Raw genomic sequence first — 14,944 nt, 5'->3', positions numbered from 1 at the left:
ACCGTCGACGAAAGTATACAGAACGAACTTCATGTCCAATGCTGTGACGTCTAGTTGCTTTGATTTAGCTCTCTTCTGGCACCTCGAACGCGGAGAAAGGAAGCCTTACAGCATTGATTGGGAAATTTGCGGCAGAATCAACTCGCACATATTGGCGTGGCTTCGAGAGGAATTCAATATTGAGCCTTCGGAGAGCTACCGCCCGGATTCCGACCCCGAGTACATGTACGACTGGGACTGAGGGCTGCCATTTTAATGTAGCCATTCCGCCACACGTCACATATTTGGTTGACGCGGACCGTTTATAACTCGAAATCGACTGGCTGTGGCGTATCCGTGCCTCGCGGCCCAAACCTTCAGCTCATTACCAAATTTCCATCCCCAGCGACGAGCAGCTCCCCAGGATAAACAGGTTCAGGCCCCCTTTCCCCCGTGATCGAGATGATAGGACAAACTTCTTTCCCCATACGACCGACGCTGAGTTCAACCGAAAGACCCGACGTTCTTTTGCCAGGACGTTGGTGCTAGTTTGATCGATCCGATGCTAGTGCGTTTCTGCATGTTTGTGTATCAATTTGTGCGTGCGGATGAGGATGACACTCAAACTTAGGACACCTTCCGAGAAGCTTTAGCTCGTGTGGACGGCTGTTGTATTCATACTGCCTGAGTCCGCTGTGCAGCAATTTTTTGTGCGTGTTTGTATACTTGCATTTTCAAGTCTGCGTGTTGTACTATGTGTGTGGTTGAGGAGGTGATGATTTACAATTGCATAGTTCAACTGAACTGCCGTCCAAGGCACTGTTGAGAACATTCCATCAAAGTCTTTCGCTCCTATCTGATTCTCAACCACCAGTAGCTAGTTGTGTGCAGGTGTGCAGTATGAAGCGAGAAGGAGTGATGAATTTGACAATGGGAATCTCTCTGAAGTGCTGTAGTGGCCCTCAAGGTGTCGAAAAACGTAGTCATCCTTGCACTGACCTTCTCGTTCCACAACTCGCCAAACCAAGTTGTATCGCGATTGAAATGATGTTTACAAGATAATCCAACTCTGAAGCCTATGTGTAGATTGAAATCTAGAGCTTTTTAACCCTGATCAATCGCAACCAAACTGCATTGAATTCTTTCTTCTCTTACCACTCGCATTTCCAAAGTTATGTTGTAGGGTTTCTGGTTGGATGCTTTATTTACAAACACATCTACTGCACTCTACCTAATGATTATTCCTACAACTAACAGCACACGCAAGAGTTGGTCCTGCGCGGCGATAAATATTCTCGGAGCCTTTGACTGGCTCTCGCATTTCTTTACAGCGCATTGTTGAGCGTGACGACGAGCAGTGCATCCATCAGACCTTTGACACCGAGTTTGCGCTCTTCTGGGCTCCCAGCCGCCAGCCCGCGCAGTCTGCTGGAGTGCTCCATTCCGTCCGTCTCCTGAAGCCTCACTCGCTTACGTTCGTTGCATTGTGCCAGGTAAGCGGCCATGCGTCGCTGGTACGTCGGCATCTCCTCGTCGCCGCACGTCGGAGCGTCAACGACGGACTCGATCCACGCGACGCAGTCGTTCGCACAGTTGTCTTCGTCCTCGCTGGTCACCGACAGGTCGAAAGTCAGCGCCGCCTTGCACGTGGATGGCACGCTTGTGGCCTCGTTGCTGGAGGCGGCGTCCGACTCCAGCGAGGCGCGAATCTCTGCGATGAGCGTCTGCACTTGCTGCAGCTCGTCGGTCGAGCACGAGGAGCTATTCACCGCTGTTTTAGCGCCTTGCGCGCCGATGCAGAGCGCGGCGGCGACTGAGGCGACAAACCGGAGGGCAGGCATTTTGTAGGTCTGGTCCGTGGGTGGGAAGACGGAAAGTGCGTCTTGCAGAGAGATGCAGGCTCGACTGGCCAGATCGCTTGTCCATTTTGCACCGACTGGATGTCTTATGCCCGAGGATTCAAAGAAGGATAAACCTTTTATACGGCATGTTGGTCTGAAGCTATTTCGAGCCTTGAAGAGAGCGCTTCTGTCATATTCCTTCGCAGAAGAATGCCATATGGCTGATGTGTGTCCAACACAACGCGTCTCAGACTCCGAGGGCATCCGAGTCCGAATCTCCGTTGCTATCCTCGCGGACCGTGTTTCGGTGGCATAAAGCCCTTTAATACCCGACAGTCTCATTAGAGTAGCGCCGTATTATACCTCTTGCGGGCAAGGACTGGGAGGTCGCTTACTCGTGAACGATGAACGAAGATGGCGGGCCGAACTTTCGTCTCGACGCTAATGTTGCGGGGCACTTGGTATCATGCTGTAGCAGTACTACCGCACAGGGCCTTCGTCGAAAGTTTGGGCTTGTCCGAAAGGCCCTTCCAAAACCCAGCAAATGAGGACGTGCGACACAACTCACAGTGTGCTCGTTGACTTTGGCTGGCACCCAAAGTCAATGGCTGCCTTCAGCAACACTTTGACTCAACGCGATAGAGGTAGGTAAGAGGTTGTTCACGAGTGCACCGCTGGGATAACTGTTTGAGCTGTTAGCTACAAGAGAAATCCTACGTGGACCTCACCCGCGCAAGCCTTCGATTATATTTTAATTTTTACGCGATCCGAGACCTCGTTATACATACATGCACTCTAAGAAAGGCAGGAAACCCCCTCTCGCACAATCAAGCTACACGATTAATACAGTCTCCAGGTCGAGGTTGAGCCATGGAAAAACACAGCTATTATAATAGTGCGAGTACTAGCAGCGATAGGTACGATGTCCTTGAAGGCTCGTAAATTGGCAGACTAAGAATCCGGTGGCCTCTGGCTGATCCAATTTCGTAGAATTCAAAGCCCTGCTCAAACAAAGCGAGCGTGTCACTCCTCGAATCCGACCCACCTGGCCAAACATTAGTTGCTGACATATACTTGATTAACTCATTATACCCAGTTGTTTGCACGCTTGCAGCTCGTGGGGTACTCTCAATTGCGTTTTACCACACCAATCACATCGACAGCCATTCTCCCTTTGGTCGACCACTTTCACAATGTTTCTCTTCACTTACCGTTTTCGTTACATGACGTAGTCATAAAATAACTTGCACATGGTGTGAGTGAGAATGCAACATATTTTTGCGACCGAACTTCAGCATTCTGCATAATAGAACCAAGTGACAAGAGATTATATATTTTTTATGAATGGCAACAAAGGGTATTTCGTGTTATTCATACCTACTTGCGCACACCGCACGACACAGTTTGGTCCGCCTCGCCATCAACAGAAGAGGTCTCAACCACAGTCGACGTCGGTCCGACAGCAGGTGTGCCAGCACTACCGATTGAACCACCGAAACCATCCCCAATAGAACCGCCAAAACCACCCATGGATCCTCCAAAGCCGCCCATGGATCCACCAAAATTGCCGCTACCGCCAGCCCCGCCACCAATAACCGAGTTACTCGAGATGACGCCGCCGTCCGCCGTCAGCGTGGCCGCCTCCTCCACCTCCTGCGCGGCCGTCATATCCACCGCCAACGAGATCCACACGAACAGACCGTCCGCCACCGAGTCGCCCAGCAGAGCGTACTCCATGATCGGGTCGTATTCATCCGCAGCGGCCGCTTGCAGCCACATGTCGTCCGCGTTGAGGGTGATCTCCTGCGTGTTGGTGACGTACGTGTCTTGCTCGTTGACAGACGTGATGAGGTCCTGGTCGAAGAAGAACTGGCCGACGTGAGCCACCGAACCACCCGAGTAGGTTCCGTTCTCGAGCACTGTTCCGTTATAGTTGCCGATGAAGTGGAGGTGCGTAGCGCGCTCGACGTAGTGTCCCGGGAAGATGGAGATCATCTGCGCGACGCCGTCATCGTCGGTGGGGGTCACACCGCGCAGGAAGGTCTTGTCGAGGTTCGTGGTATCGCTGCTGTCTCCGTTGCCGTCGGCCTCCACACCCGAGTACACGCCCGTGGCGTTCGCGTGCCAGAAGTCCACGTACATGTCTGTCACAGGCTCGCACGAGCTCACGTCAATGACTTGGACGTCGATGTACATGTCGACACCTGGTTGATCTTCGCGCATGTCGGAGCGAATGTACTCGCCCAGGACGTAGTACGGGCCGTACGTGACCTCAGGTTCGAGCACACACGCCACCTCGTCGCCGAACAGCACGCTGGACGACGTGTCGGCCGTGACACCCGTGAGGCTGGACTCGTGGCTCGTGGCCACCACCGTATCAACATCGAGGCGACGTTGGCGGCGCTCACGACGCAGATTCTCGATGGCCTCGGCGCGACGGACCACGGCACGCTCCTGGAGTTTGCGCATGGGCTCGGTGTTGGTGCACTCTCCCAGGGCGTGTTTGGCGTTGGCGACGAAGAGTTTGCGCTGGTCGGTGGAGAGAGCACGACGCGTATCCGTTTGGTGTGCGGAGGTGGGGTTCGAGAGTGCGCACGCGGCAATAGCGGTGGCAAGGAGGACGGAGATTGTCTTGACCATGGTTGGTTTCGGAAGTAGGTTTTTGCTTGTGTGGGTAGAGGCGTATTGGATAATGATGGTTTGGCAGACTCGTTTGGCATGCGTTGTTGCCACGATAGTTTCTGGCAAGAAGCTTGCTGTGTATCTTGGCGTTTTGTGAGATCGGTTGTTCTCCTGGGATAGTAAAAGAGTTAGTTTCTAGGCTAACATCACCATCAGCTGGTTTTTTAACAGCGACGCCATCTGTAAGCTGCCGTGCGGCGATGCTGGTAACTTTTAATAGGGGAAGATACTCGTGGCACCACCTCCGGAATTGCGCTACTCGGAGTCTCGTGGTTACTACGATCTGAAGACAGACGATAACGCCACGCTGGAGTGCGCGCCCGATCTCACCTGACCAGCACGCCATAAACTGCCACTACACAGGCGCGTGAGACTCAACTATCGATGCTGTCCAACATAGACGACGGCGGTTGCAGACGGATAGAGGCACTTGCAGTTAGATTTGACTATCGTCACCCTGACATCGTCCATCACCTGAGCGTGTTTACTCCCATCCTATCCAGTCTGTATTTTCCGCTGATATGCTGGATCGACTTTCCATCGCTAGCCTTCCTCACCACTAGTACAGAGCTGCAGGAGCAGCTCGCTCGATCATTACTCTTCGACCGCAAATGTGCTTCGCACAGTGTTAACCGCGCAGCGAAGCCATCACCTTGTGTCCCACGCCCGGAGTGAGTCAAATGTCGATCTAGTGGGCGACGCGACCCATGCCATAGCCCAACGCACACAGAGGACAATGACAAGATAGCTACAGCAAGACCAGATTCGCTGGGCTCCAGCGGATGGCCACGCTGGCAATGTTCGCCAACAATTGAACCACCGAATTTTATTAGTCGGATTCGTTGTTGGATCGGTTTGCCGATCTTCAAATCATGTCGTGATCGATAATTCCACACACACGTGATGCTGGACAACAAGAAATGGGTGTGCGAGTACTATCTTGGCGCTGTAAAGCTGATGCCGAATTCCGAGGATCCAGACCATCTTTTTGTTTAACAAGATGACCGGATCCCTTCCCCACTGATCGAGGCATCTGCACACATCTGCTCACCCGAATCCAGCCTTTTGCAATGCCTCCCTCAATTCGCAATTTGCCTTCCCAAACGCCAGCAGCACAACCGAAAGAGTCATTCTCTTCAAAATCAACCATGATCAAGACAATCTCCGTCCTCCTTGCCACCGCTATTGCCGCGTGCGCACTCTCGAACCCCACCTCCGCACACCAAACGGATACGCGTCGTGCTCTCTCCACCGACCAGCGTAAACTCTTCGTCACCAACGCCAAGCACGCTCTGGGAGAGTGCACCAACACCGAGCCCATGCGCAAACTCCAGGAGCGCGCCGTGGTCCGTCGCGCCGAGGCCATCGAGAATCTGCGTCGTGAGCGCCGCCAACGTCGCCTCGATGTTGATACGGTGGTGGCCACGAGCCACGAGTCCAGCCTCACGGGTGTCACGGCCGACACGTCGTCCAGCGTGCTGTTCGGCGACGAGGTGGCGTGTGTGCTCGAACCTGAGGTCACGTACGGCCCGTACTACGTCCTGGGCGAGTACATTCGCTCCGACATGCGCGAAGATCAACCAGGTGTCGACATGTACATCGACGTCCAAGTCATTGACGTGAGCTCGTGCGAGCCTGTGACAGACATGTACGTGGACTTCTGGCACGCGAACGCCACGGGCGTGTACTCGGGTGTGGAGGCCGACGGCAACGGAGACAGCAGCGATACCACGAACCTCGACAAGACCTTCCTGCGCGGTGTGACCCCCACCGACGATGACGGCGTCGCGCAGATGATCTCCATCTTCCCGGGACACTACGTCGAGCGCGCTACGCACCTCCACTTCATCGGCAACTATAACGGAACAGTGCTCGAGAACGGAACCTACTCGGGTGGTTCGGTGGCTCACGTCGGCCAGTTCTTCTTCGACCAGGACCTCATCACGTCTGTCAACGAGCAAGACACGTACGTCACCAACACGCAGGAGATCACCCTCAACGCGGACGACATGTGGCTGCAAGCGGCCGCTGCGGATGAATACGACCCGATCATGGAGTACGCTCTGCTGGGCGACTCGGTGGCGGACGGTCTGTTCGTGTGGATCTCGTTGGCGGTGGATATGACGGCCGCGCAGGAGGTGGAGGAGGCGGCCACGCTGACGGCGGACGGCGGCGTCATCTCGAGTAACTCGGTTATTGGTGGCGGGGCTGGCGGTAGCGGCAATTTTGGTGGATCCATGGGCAGCGGTAACTTTGCTGGATCTGTTGGTAGTCCTCAGTAGATATTGGCGATCTTCCTTTCCATCTTTTGCGTTGTTGGTTGATGCAGATATCCAGATAGTATGGCGAGGAAAGTGACCGAGTTAGCCAGATTCAATGTATGGATTCTCATTTTGAGTGGCCTCCGTGTGCATTTGCGATGAACGGTTTCTGTTCTCTGATCGCAGTTTCTGTTAGCACACTCCGTGCGGTAGCTTTTCCTCTAGAACACCGGCAGCTAGGTTGGCCACCGCGATATCTGCCATGGCTTGCCGGGTCTTGATCGTAGCTGAACCAATGTGGGGCATCAAAATGCAGTTCTCAAGCGAGAACAGCGGGTGCATTGGGGGAAGAGGTTCGGGCGTTGTCACATCCAAACCGGCAGCTGCGATGGTGTTGCTCTTGAGGGCCTCCACGAGCGCATCTTGGTCCACTAGTTCACCTCTACCGGTGTTGATCAGCACTGCACTGGGCTTCATGAGCTGGAGCTCCTTCGCGCCAATACTGCCACGCGTTGATTCAGTCAGTGGCTGGTGAAGACTCACAATGTCACTTTGCAGCAGCAGCGTCTCCATGTCCACAAACTCGACAGAGCCTGGTTCGCCTCCGAGTGCCTTAGCATTTTCCGGTTTTTCACGAGGTCCAGTGTAGAGGATTTTGCAGTTGAAGCCGTTCTTCAGCATCCGCGCGTATGTCGTACCGATACGTCCAAGACCAACAACACCCACCGTACTGCCAGTGATGTCGGACCCACAGTACTGGAACGGCTGCCAGACCCCCCACTCTCCAGCCTTGGCACTCGCAGCGCACTCAAGCAGCCGCCTCTTTGCCGCGAAGGTCAGCGCCACGGCCGTCTCAGCGGTCGACACATCGAGCACCCCAGGGGTGTACCCGACTTTCACATTGCGTGCTCGACAAGCGTCGACATCGATGTGGTTGTGGCCAACCGACATGGTGGACACAACACGGAGCGAGGGCCCCGCGGCATCCAGAACTTCAGCGTCCACCTTGTCCGTGAGCAGACAGAATAGCCCCGTGCACCCCTCCACCCTTTGAAGCAGCTCCTCACGAGAGATGCATCTCTCCTCAGAGGTGAACGACTCCACCGCAACCGAGTTGGCGCCAGCTTTAGCGAGTCGTTGACGGAATTGCTCTGCTCAGGCATAACACGCGACGTTTAGAGACAAATAAACTCCATGGTGATAAGAAATAGCTGCAGCCATAACGAGGGTAGCTACTCACCGATAGCGTACGGCACATTCCGAGAGAAGAAAACCTTGCGGGGCGCAGTGGAGCTCATGGCGAAGGAGGATCGAGCGTGCGGCAGCGATGTAGGATTGGTTGAAATAAAAGATTTGAGGAGTCGACAACACACTGACAAAGTCCCCTTTTGATCGATCGACAGTACTCCGATGAGTTCCATCGCCCCTCGCAAGGTTTTCTTCACGCGCAACTGGCCGTATGCAACTGGTGAGCAAACGCTTGGCGAAGATCTATTACATGTACCATTTTGACGGACTGCACTAACTGCTGGATGCTTTCCTAGATTTGCTCCGCCAGCGAATTGGAGGCTCCGCTGCGATCGAAATCGACGTGTTCCCCTCTGAAGACACTTGCATCCCTCGCGAGGAGCTGCTTCAAAGGGTGAAGGGATGTTCAGGGATGTTCTGTCTGTACACGGACACCATTGACTCGGAGTTGCTGGACGCTGCGGGACCTTCGCTGCGTGTGATCTCGACTACTTCAGTTGGCTACAACCACATTGACGTGGAGGCCTGTCGCGCCCGTAACATCCGCGTGGGTCACACGCCTGGGGTGCTTGACGTGGCGGTGGCCGAGACGGCGGTGGCGTTGACCTTCGCCACCAAACGTCGGCTTCTCGAGTGCGCGGCGAGCGCTAAGGCTGGAGAGTGGGGGGTCTGGCAGCCGTTCCAGTACTGTGGATCCGACATCACTGGCAGCACTGTCGGAGTGGTGGGTCTCGGACGTATTGGAACCGCGTACGCGCGCATGCTGAAGAACGGCTTCAACTGCAAGATCCTCTACACTGGACCTCGTGAGAAGCCCGACGTGGCCAAGTCACTCGGAGGTGAGGCGGGATCCGTCAAGTACGTGGACATGGAGACACTGCTGCGCCAAAGCGACGTGATTAGCCTTCATCAGCCGCTGACGGATGCAAGCCGCGGAAGCATCGGCGCAAAGGAACTTGCGATCATGAAGCCGAGCGCGGTGCTGATCAACACTGGCAGAGGCGAGTTGGTGGACCAAGATGCGCTCGTGGAGGCTCTCCGGAACAAGACGATCGCAGCGGCCGGGCTGGACGCCACGACCCCCGAGCCGCTTCCTCCGTCGCACCCATTGTTTTCACTCGAGAACTGCATCGTACTGCCACACGTGGGATCGGCCTCCACGAAGACTCGGCAGCTCATGGCCAAGATGGCCGTCGACAACGTGTTTGCCGGCGTGACGGGTGAGGAGCCCCCACTCGCGGTGTGCTAGAGCAAGAGTGCACCTCGAATCAACGGGATCAACAATTTTGGGTTCACTTGAAGAAACTTGAGTAAGTTATGGACACGTGATCACACCATTGTTAAGTCGTTGTCTAGCGTTTGTGTTGACCATCGTCCGCGTCGCTGTGGACAATTTCCTGAAAGGCCTGGACGACGTCGTCGAAGCCGTAGCGGGGTTCATCACCGTTCATGAGATCCTGTAGCCATCTCTGTTCGAGCACCGGAACCAGTCTCTCCAGTCGCTCCGCCGTGCAGTGCGGGTCGTGCTTTCTGCCGGGTTCGAGTCCCTTCTCGCGCAGTTTGGCCGTGCGGATCAGCGTCTGCACCTTGACGCGCACCACTTGCAGCAGCAGGTCCTTGTCCACGCGGATGGGCGGGATCGGAACGTCCTCAACGGGAGGACGGAACGTCGTGTTGAGTCTGCTGCGGTCGCTTCTCGGACGCTTGCGACCGACTCGCGGCACTTGGGCGAGCGTGGCCACATCTTCAGGCAGCTCCGTCAAGGTCATGCAGTGCAGACAGACAAAGGGCACGCGGGTGGTGCCTGCCAGGTGGAAGGAAGAATGACGACTGCCTGACAACTGACTTGCGGTGCAGTGACGGACGAAGTTCACTTCGTCGACGTTGACATGCAACCGCTCGCCATGTACCGTCACAATGGTACATTCGTGTAAGTCACACCAATCGCACATAGCCGGGGAGTGGATACATTGCTCGGATGGCACTGGCATCATCGGCCTCTGATACCAGCAGGCCTCATAGAGACAAGCGCAACAGTGCGTGGCACCCAGCGCGCCTTGACCCCCCTCCGCCCCTTCCCCCCCACAGCCATGTCGACGGAGATGAAGGTCGCACTCAGCGCCAAGGAGTACGTGCTCGTGGCCATGACGCTGACGCTCGTGCCTATCCTGCTGCTGGAGCTCTTCGGTGTCTCGCACACACGCAGCAGCAACCAGGCTTTCCACGACGGTACGCCCGACATGCCGCAGCTTCCGGACCTGATGATTGGCGGAGCAGTCTCGCTGCTTCTCATTGCCGCGCGCTTTGTGACTGGGAAACTGTGCGCACCCCTTGCGCGCCTTGTGCTCTCGCCCAAGAAGCGCGTGATCGAGGACCGCGTGCACCGCTTCACTACGGTGCTGTTCAAGTTCCTGTGCGTGCAATTATTTCAGGCGTTGCTTGAGGTGTGGGACTGACCTGGTTCTTGGTTTGAACGTCCAGGTACTTCACGGCCATCACCATTGTGGGTTTTAAGGTAATGCAGCACGAGCCGTGGTTCCCGCCGTCCCTGGGAGGCGAGGGTGAGGTGGTCAAGACGTTTGACACACTGTCGGACGCGCCGTCCTCCGCGCTCAAGTACTACTTCATGGTGCAGCTCGGGTACCACCTGCACAGCTTGCTCTTCATGCTCTTCTTCTCGCCGATCCGCAACGACTTCATTGAGATGCTGCTGCACCACGTGGCCACGATTATCCTGATCGGCGGGTCGTACCTGGCCAACTACACGGCATTTGGCGCGCTTGTGGTGTTCACGCATGACATTGGCGATGTCACCGGATGTACGTTCACTTGAGAAAGGCTGAAGGCTGGGGGCGGATAGTAACCTTTTGTGTTTGTTGTGCTACACAGACGGCATCAAGTCGATTGTGGACACTGGCAACACACCGCTCGTGGCGTTCATGTACGTGGTGCTGCTGGTATCGTGGGCATACACACGGCTGTTCGTGTTCCCGTGCCACCTCATCTACAGCTCGATGGTCGAGCTGCCGCAGAAGCACCCGGACATCGTGGGCGCGTTCGTGCACCCGATGAATGCCATGTTGTGCATGCTCATGGTGCTGCACGTGTACTGGTACTTCCTGTTTTTGGTGATGGGCTACGCGCTGGTGAACAAGGGCGTGGCAGAGGACATCCAGCACAAAGTGGAGGGCCCCAGCGAAGAGGAGGAAGAGGCCGAAGAAGTCAGCGCCGACACCTCGCACGTCAAATCTAAGGACGATTGAGATTGCATTTTCGCATAATTGAACAGAAGCATACGTGTAGACAGTCGAGTGTGGTTGTTGTCCTTCGCAAGGTTTTTTTTTGTAGCCATCAGTGGACCACACAAATCTGAAACCAACCAGCCGTGTAATCAGATCTGATGATCTCTCTGGCGATTGTTGGTCGTGGAATCCAGTATACAAAATCCAAGTAAGCCATATCCCATCCTGCCCCCCTGATCCGTCCGTCGAGCGTCCAGCAGCCATGGCCGCCACGGAGATGAAGGTGCTGCTGAGCGCCAAGGAGTACGTGCTGGTGGCGCTCACGCTCACGCTTGTGCCCATCGTGCTGGCCGAGCTCTTCGGCGTGGCGCAGATGCGCGCCGCCATCCCCGAGTTCCGCACAGACCCCGACATGCCGCACATCAGCGAGTGGCTCATCGGCGTCGGCTTCGCACTGCTCATCATTGCGCTGCGCTTCGCCTTCCTGGCGCTCGCCAAGCCGCTCGGCCGCCGCGTGTTATCCCCGACCAAGCGCCTGCACGCCGACCGCGTCGAGCGCTTCGCCACTGTGCTCTTCAAGTTCACGTGCGTCTCGTCTCCGAAGGTCGGAGGATCCTGACTAAGACTTGACTGTTATTCCCGTTTTGTTTTGCAGATACTTTGCGGTCATTACCGTGGCCGGGTACTACGTCATGCGCGACGAGAAGTGGTTCCCGCCGGTGCTTGGGGGCCACGGCGTGATCCGGGAAGCCTACCTGATCCTGAACAAAGCCCCCGGGCTCGCGCTCAAGTACTACTACTTCGTGCAGCTCGGCTACCATTTCCACAGCTTGCTGTACATGCTCTTCTTCTCCCCCATTCGGAACGACTTCATCGAGATGCTGCTCCACCATTTGGTGACGATCATCCTCATTGGAGGATCCTATCTTGCCAACTACTGTGCTATGGGGGCGCTCGTTACCTTCACGCACGACATTGGCGATGTTACTGGCTGTAAGGAAGATGGATGAGCCATTCCGCTGTTCGTATTCACTAACTTTGTGCTTGTTGTACCGTTGACTTTGACAGACGCCATCAAGTCGGTCGTGGACACGGGCAACACTCCGCTAATCGTGGCCATGTACGTCGTGCTCCTGGTTTCATGGGGCTACACGCGGCTGTACGTGTACCCGTTCCACCTGATCTACAATGCCATCTTCGTGATCCCGGAGGCCAACCCGCACGTGGTCGGCATCTTCCTGCACCCGGGCAACGCGCTGCTGTGCATGCTGGTGGTGCTGCACGTATACTGGTACGGACTATTCCTCGTCATGGGCTACACGCTGATCCGCAAGGGCTTGGCGGAAGACATTCAGGACAAGTGCTCGGATGTGGAAAGAGTGGAGAAAGAAACGGCAGCTCTAGAGACATCGACAACCAGCTCCAGCAGCAAACCGAAGAACGAGTGAGAATGAAGCGCGGCGTTGAGATTGCTATCCAGACGACTCTCTATTCAACATTCAACATAAGATATTATCTTTTGCTTCAGAGAACCGATAGCGAAGACGCACTCGTGCACGTTTTCAAATAGCTGTGAAGGGGGCTGTCAAGCTTGCGGTGTTGAGTCATAGTGACGAACAGCACAACTTGACGTCAACTGTACGCGCTTGCGTTTCGTTGCCAGACAATGTTGGCTCGATGTTGCCTTGCGAAGCTCGTAAGGATGGTAGGCCCGCCTCAAGTGGTAAAGCCCCCCCCCCCCCCCCCCCCCCGTTGCTGTTACCCACCGCGAAATCTGTTTACTCTGTTCATCTCTCTGCTAGTACAGATAGACTCCTTGCCAGAGAGCCTTGGCACTGCCGAGGCCGAGTCGGCAGCCACTTGCCAATAATGTTGGCCGAGTGGTTCGTCGGCGAGCTCGCCTTCTGATTCGCAGTCGTGTGCATGCACGAGGTATCGGCAGTGGTGAATTCGGCTTCGACGGTGGTGCCTGGGGAGGCCACAGAGGAGGTGGCGGAGGAGCTTCCTAGTTATAATCCCGAGTGTCGAGTGTATTCTGCTAACCTAGGGGGCTTCATAAATGCACCAGGTAGTGCCGCCTTGCTTCCTCATCGTCATGCATTTGTAGCAGACGCCGCCTTCTCGTGTGATGCCACATGGCCACGCGCGGGGCTCGTGTCCGCGTGGTATTCGCCTCACAATCGGAATTCCTCTCGACATGACGGACGACTGGCTTTCCGAGATCACTATGGGTCTGGGCGTCAATGCGGCGGTGCTGCTTCTGTGCTGGCTGCGAGGGGCGCCGTCCACGACGGGGCTGCAGCTCTCCAGCGACGCGAGGAGAGCGGCCCACAGCACGAGCGCAACAAGCGTCTACGCGACGTTTCCGGGCCACTTCAGCAGCGGATTGTGCGGAGAAGACGTGCAGCTGGCGGGCGGCGTCGTGATTGCTGTAGCCGTCATGGCGGCCGTGGCGGCAGAGGTTGCAGCCACCGCGGCGAGCATGAGTCGAGCCTCCTTCGCATGAGAGACACTATGTACACTGTAATCAAGTCTAAGCAAATCAACACGAAGAGCTCATTACCACGCGAGGCCGTTTAACGCCACAGCCACGTCACTTGCAGCTTCGGTTCATTTGGCGTTGAAGCTGTAGCCAGGGCAATTTGTATCGAGCCGCAGCACTGCGCTCAACCGCCGCTCTGAGCGGTTTCGCCCTCAAGGTGCTATTCGCTAAAACGTTAGCCTAACGTGTACAGCAACAACGATAGCCTGACGCGATGGAGAGCTGGGGCGTGGAGCTCGCGCTGGGCTTGAGCATGAACGTGGCGGTAGTGGTCTTCTGCTGGATTAGCGGCTGGAGGCCCGTGGAGTCTATCAGCAGCATCCGATGGCACGACATCCATCGACACGACGAGGAGATTAACGATCCCGACGACCACGAGACTGACTCGACCGTATTGTGGAGCGGCGGTGTCGAGACGACGATCGGGCTGGTCCTGGCGGTGGCGGTGATGGTGGCGGTGGCCGTGGAGATCGCAGCGGAGACTGGCAGTCGCTCCATCGGGTACTCCAGATGCTGAGACCTTCAACCCAAGAGAGACATTGCTCAAGCACACCCTGAGCTTCACAAGCCAGACACAAATACTTATCATAGACTTTTCAACTTGTATTTCCACGCTTAGTAGACAACTATCTGTCTGTTTGCAGTGTCTCTCCCGAACCAGGAGTCTTGGCTCACGCTGTCGAAGCGGCGCTGTTGATGCCGCCCTTGTCGACCCCTTCCCTGACAAACTCAAGCCCGCCGGCGTCGTTGCCTTTGCTGTCACGGAAGACGCTTAGGCCGAGATACCCGTTCTCATTGTCGCTGCTGCTGCTGTAGGGACCGCCACCTTCTGCCTCGCGCCGTCTCCGCTCTCGGTCGTCCAGGTACATCTTGATAAGCGTGAAGGCGAGGTAGGCCACGAACAGAGCCCCTACACCAATTACGACCCACACGTAGACGGACACCATTCGAGTCCCGACCAAAGCCTTGCTGCTCGTCCGAAGCAAACGTCGAATGACACTGGCAGAGCTGAGGTCTCCTGCATCCAGACTGGATTCCAGTGCCATGATTTTCAGCGATGTACCCACTGAGCAGGAGAGTAGCCAGCGTGCTGTGATCTATTGACTGAATAGTATCGACGTGGTAGTAATAACGTGCTTGCTTTCGACC

At 55.9% G+C, this 14,944-nt stretch overlaps 9 protein-coding genes across 9 annotated transcripts; 5 read left to right on the top strand and 4 right to left on the bottom strand.

Moving 5' to 3' along the window:
* Positions 1-1,304: 1,304 nt before the first annotated feature.
* Positions 1,305-1,820, bottom strand: KRP23_1887 (uncharacterized protein; the record flags this gene model as incomplete). Its single annotated transcript, XM_067886552.1, has 1 exon — positions 1,305-1,820. The coding sequence occupies one exon, from the start codon at positions 1,818-1,820 to the stop codon at positions 1,305-1,307; it is 516 nt and encodes a 171-aa protein (XP_067749222.1).
* Positions 1,821-6,955: 5,135 nt separating this feature from the next.
* Positions 6,956-8,061, bottom strand: KRP23_1886 (Glyoxylate reductase/hydroxypyruvate reductase; the record flags this gene model as incomplete). The annotated part of the gene is made up of 2 exons (XM_067886550.1): positions 6,956-7,914; positions 8,004-8,061. The coding sequence occupies 2 exons, from the start codon at positions 8,059-8,061 to the stop codon at positions 6,956-6,958; spliced, it is 1,017 nt and encodes a 338-aa protein (XP_067749221.1).
* Positions 8,062-8,173: 112 nt separating this feature from the next.
* Positions 8,174-9,260, top strand: KRP23_1885 (Glyoxylate reductase/hydroxypyruvate reductase; the record flags this gene model as incomplete). Its single annotated transcript, XM_067886549.1, has 2 exons — positions 8,174-8,231; positions 8,308-9,260. 2 exons carry the CDS (start codon positions 8,174-8,176, stop codon positions 9,258-9,260), a joined length of 1,011 nt encoding a protein of 336 aa, XP_067749220.1.
* Positions 9,261-9,363: 103 nt separating this feature from the next.
* Positions 9,364-9,780, bottom strand: KRP23_1884 (uncharacterized protein; the record flags this gene model as incomplete). Its single annotated transcript, XM_067886548.1, has 1 exon — positions 9,364-9,780. One exon carries the CDS (start codon positions 9,778-9,780, stop codon positions 9,364-9,366), a length of 417 nt encoding a protein of 138 aa, XP_067749219.1.
* A 321-nt stretch (positions 9,781-10,101) lies between these two features.
* Positions 10,102-11,274, top strand: KRP23_1883 (Ceramide synthase 4; the record flags this gene model as incomplete). Its single annotated transcript, XM_067886547.1, has 3 exons — positions 10,102-10,424; positions 10,493-10,830; positions 10,901-11,274. The coding sequence occupies 3 exons, from the start codon at positions 10,102-10,104 to the stop codon at positions 11,272-11,274; spliced, it is 1,035 nt and encodes a 344-aa protein (XP_067749218.1).
* Positions 11,275-11,515: 241 nt separating this feature from the next.
* KRP23_1882 (Ceramide synthase 4) lies at positions 11,516-12,701 on the top strand (the record flags this gene model as incomplete). Its single annotated transcript, XM_067886546.1, has 3 exons — positions 11,516-11,838; positions 11,909-12,246; positions 12,322-12,701. The coding sequence occupies 3 exons, from the start codon at positions 11,516-11,518 to the stop codon at positions 12,699-12,701; spliced, it is 1,041 nt and encodes a 346-aa protein (XP_067749217.1).
* Positions 12,702-13,450: 749 nt separating this feature from the next.
* Positions 13,451-13,759, top strand: KRP23_1881 (uncharacterized protein; the record flags this gene model as incomplete). The annotated part of the gene is made up of 1 exon (XM_067886545.1): positions 13,451-13,759. The coding sequence occupies one exon, from the start codon at positions 13,451-13,453 to the stop codon at positions 13,757-13,759; it is 309 nt and encodes a 102-aa protein (XP_067749216.1).
* A 250-nt stretch (positions 13,760-14,009) lies between these two features.
* On the top strand, positions 14,010-14,312 carry KRP23_1880 (uncharacterized protein; the record flags this gene model as incomplete). The annotated part of the gene is made up of 1 exon (XM_067886544.1): positions 14,010-14,312. The coding sequence occupies one exon, from the start codon at positions 14,010-14,012 to the stop codon at positions 14,310-14,312; it is 303 nt and encodes a 100-aa protein (XP_067749215.1).
* Positions 14,313-14,466: 154 nt separating this feature from the next.
* KRP23_1879 (uncharacterized protein) lies at positions 14,467-14,841 on the bottom strand (the record flags this gene model as incomplete). The annotated part of the gene is made up of 1 exon (XM_067886543.1): positions 14,467-14,841. One exon carries the CDS (start codon positions 14,839-14,841, stop codon positions 14,467-14,469), a length of 375 nt encoding a protein of 124 aa, XP_067749214.1.
* Between the last annotated feature and the right edge of the window lie 103 nt (positions 14,842-14,944).

The sequence above is a fragment of the Phytophthora ramorum genome, assembly GCF_020800215.1.
Source record: "Phytophthora ramorum isolate Pr-102 chromosome Unknown Phyram_PR-102_s0002, whole genome shotgun sequence".
Taxonomy (NCBI): domain Eukaryota; phylum Oomycota; class Peronosporomycetes; order Peronosporales; family Peronosporaceae; genus Phytophthora; species Phytophthora ramorum.
Note: the sequence above shows the minus strand (reverse complement) of the source record. Positions and strands in the feature narration are given on the sequence as shown.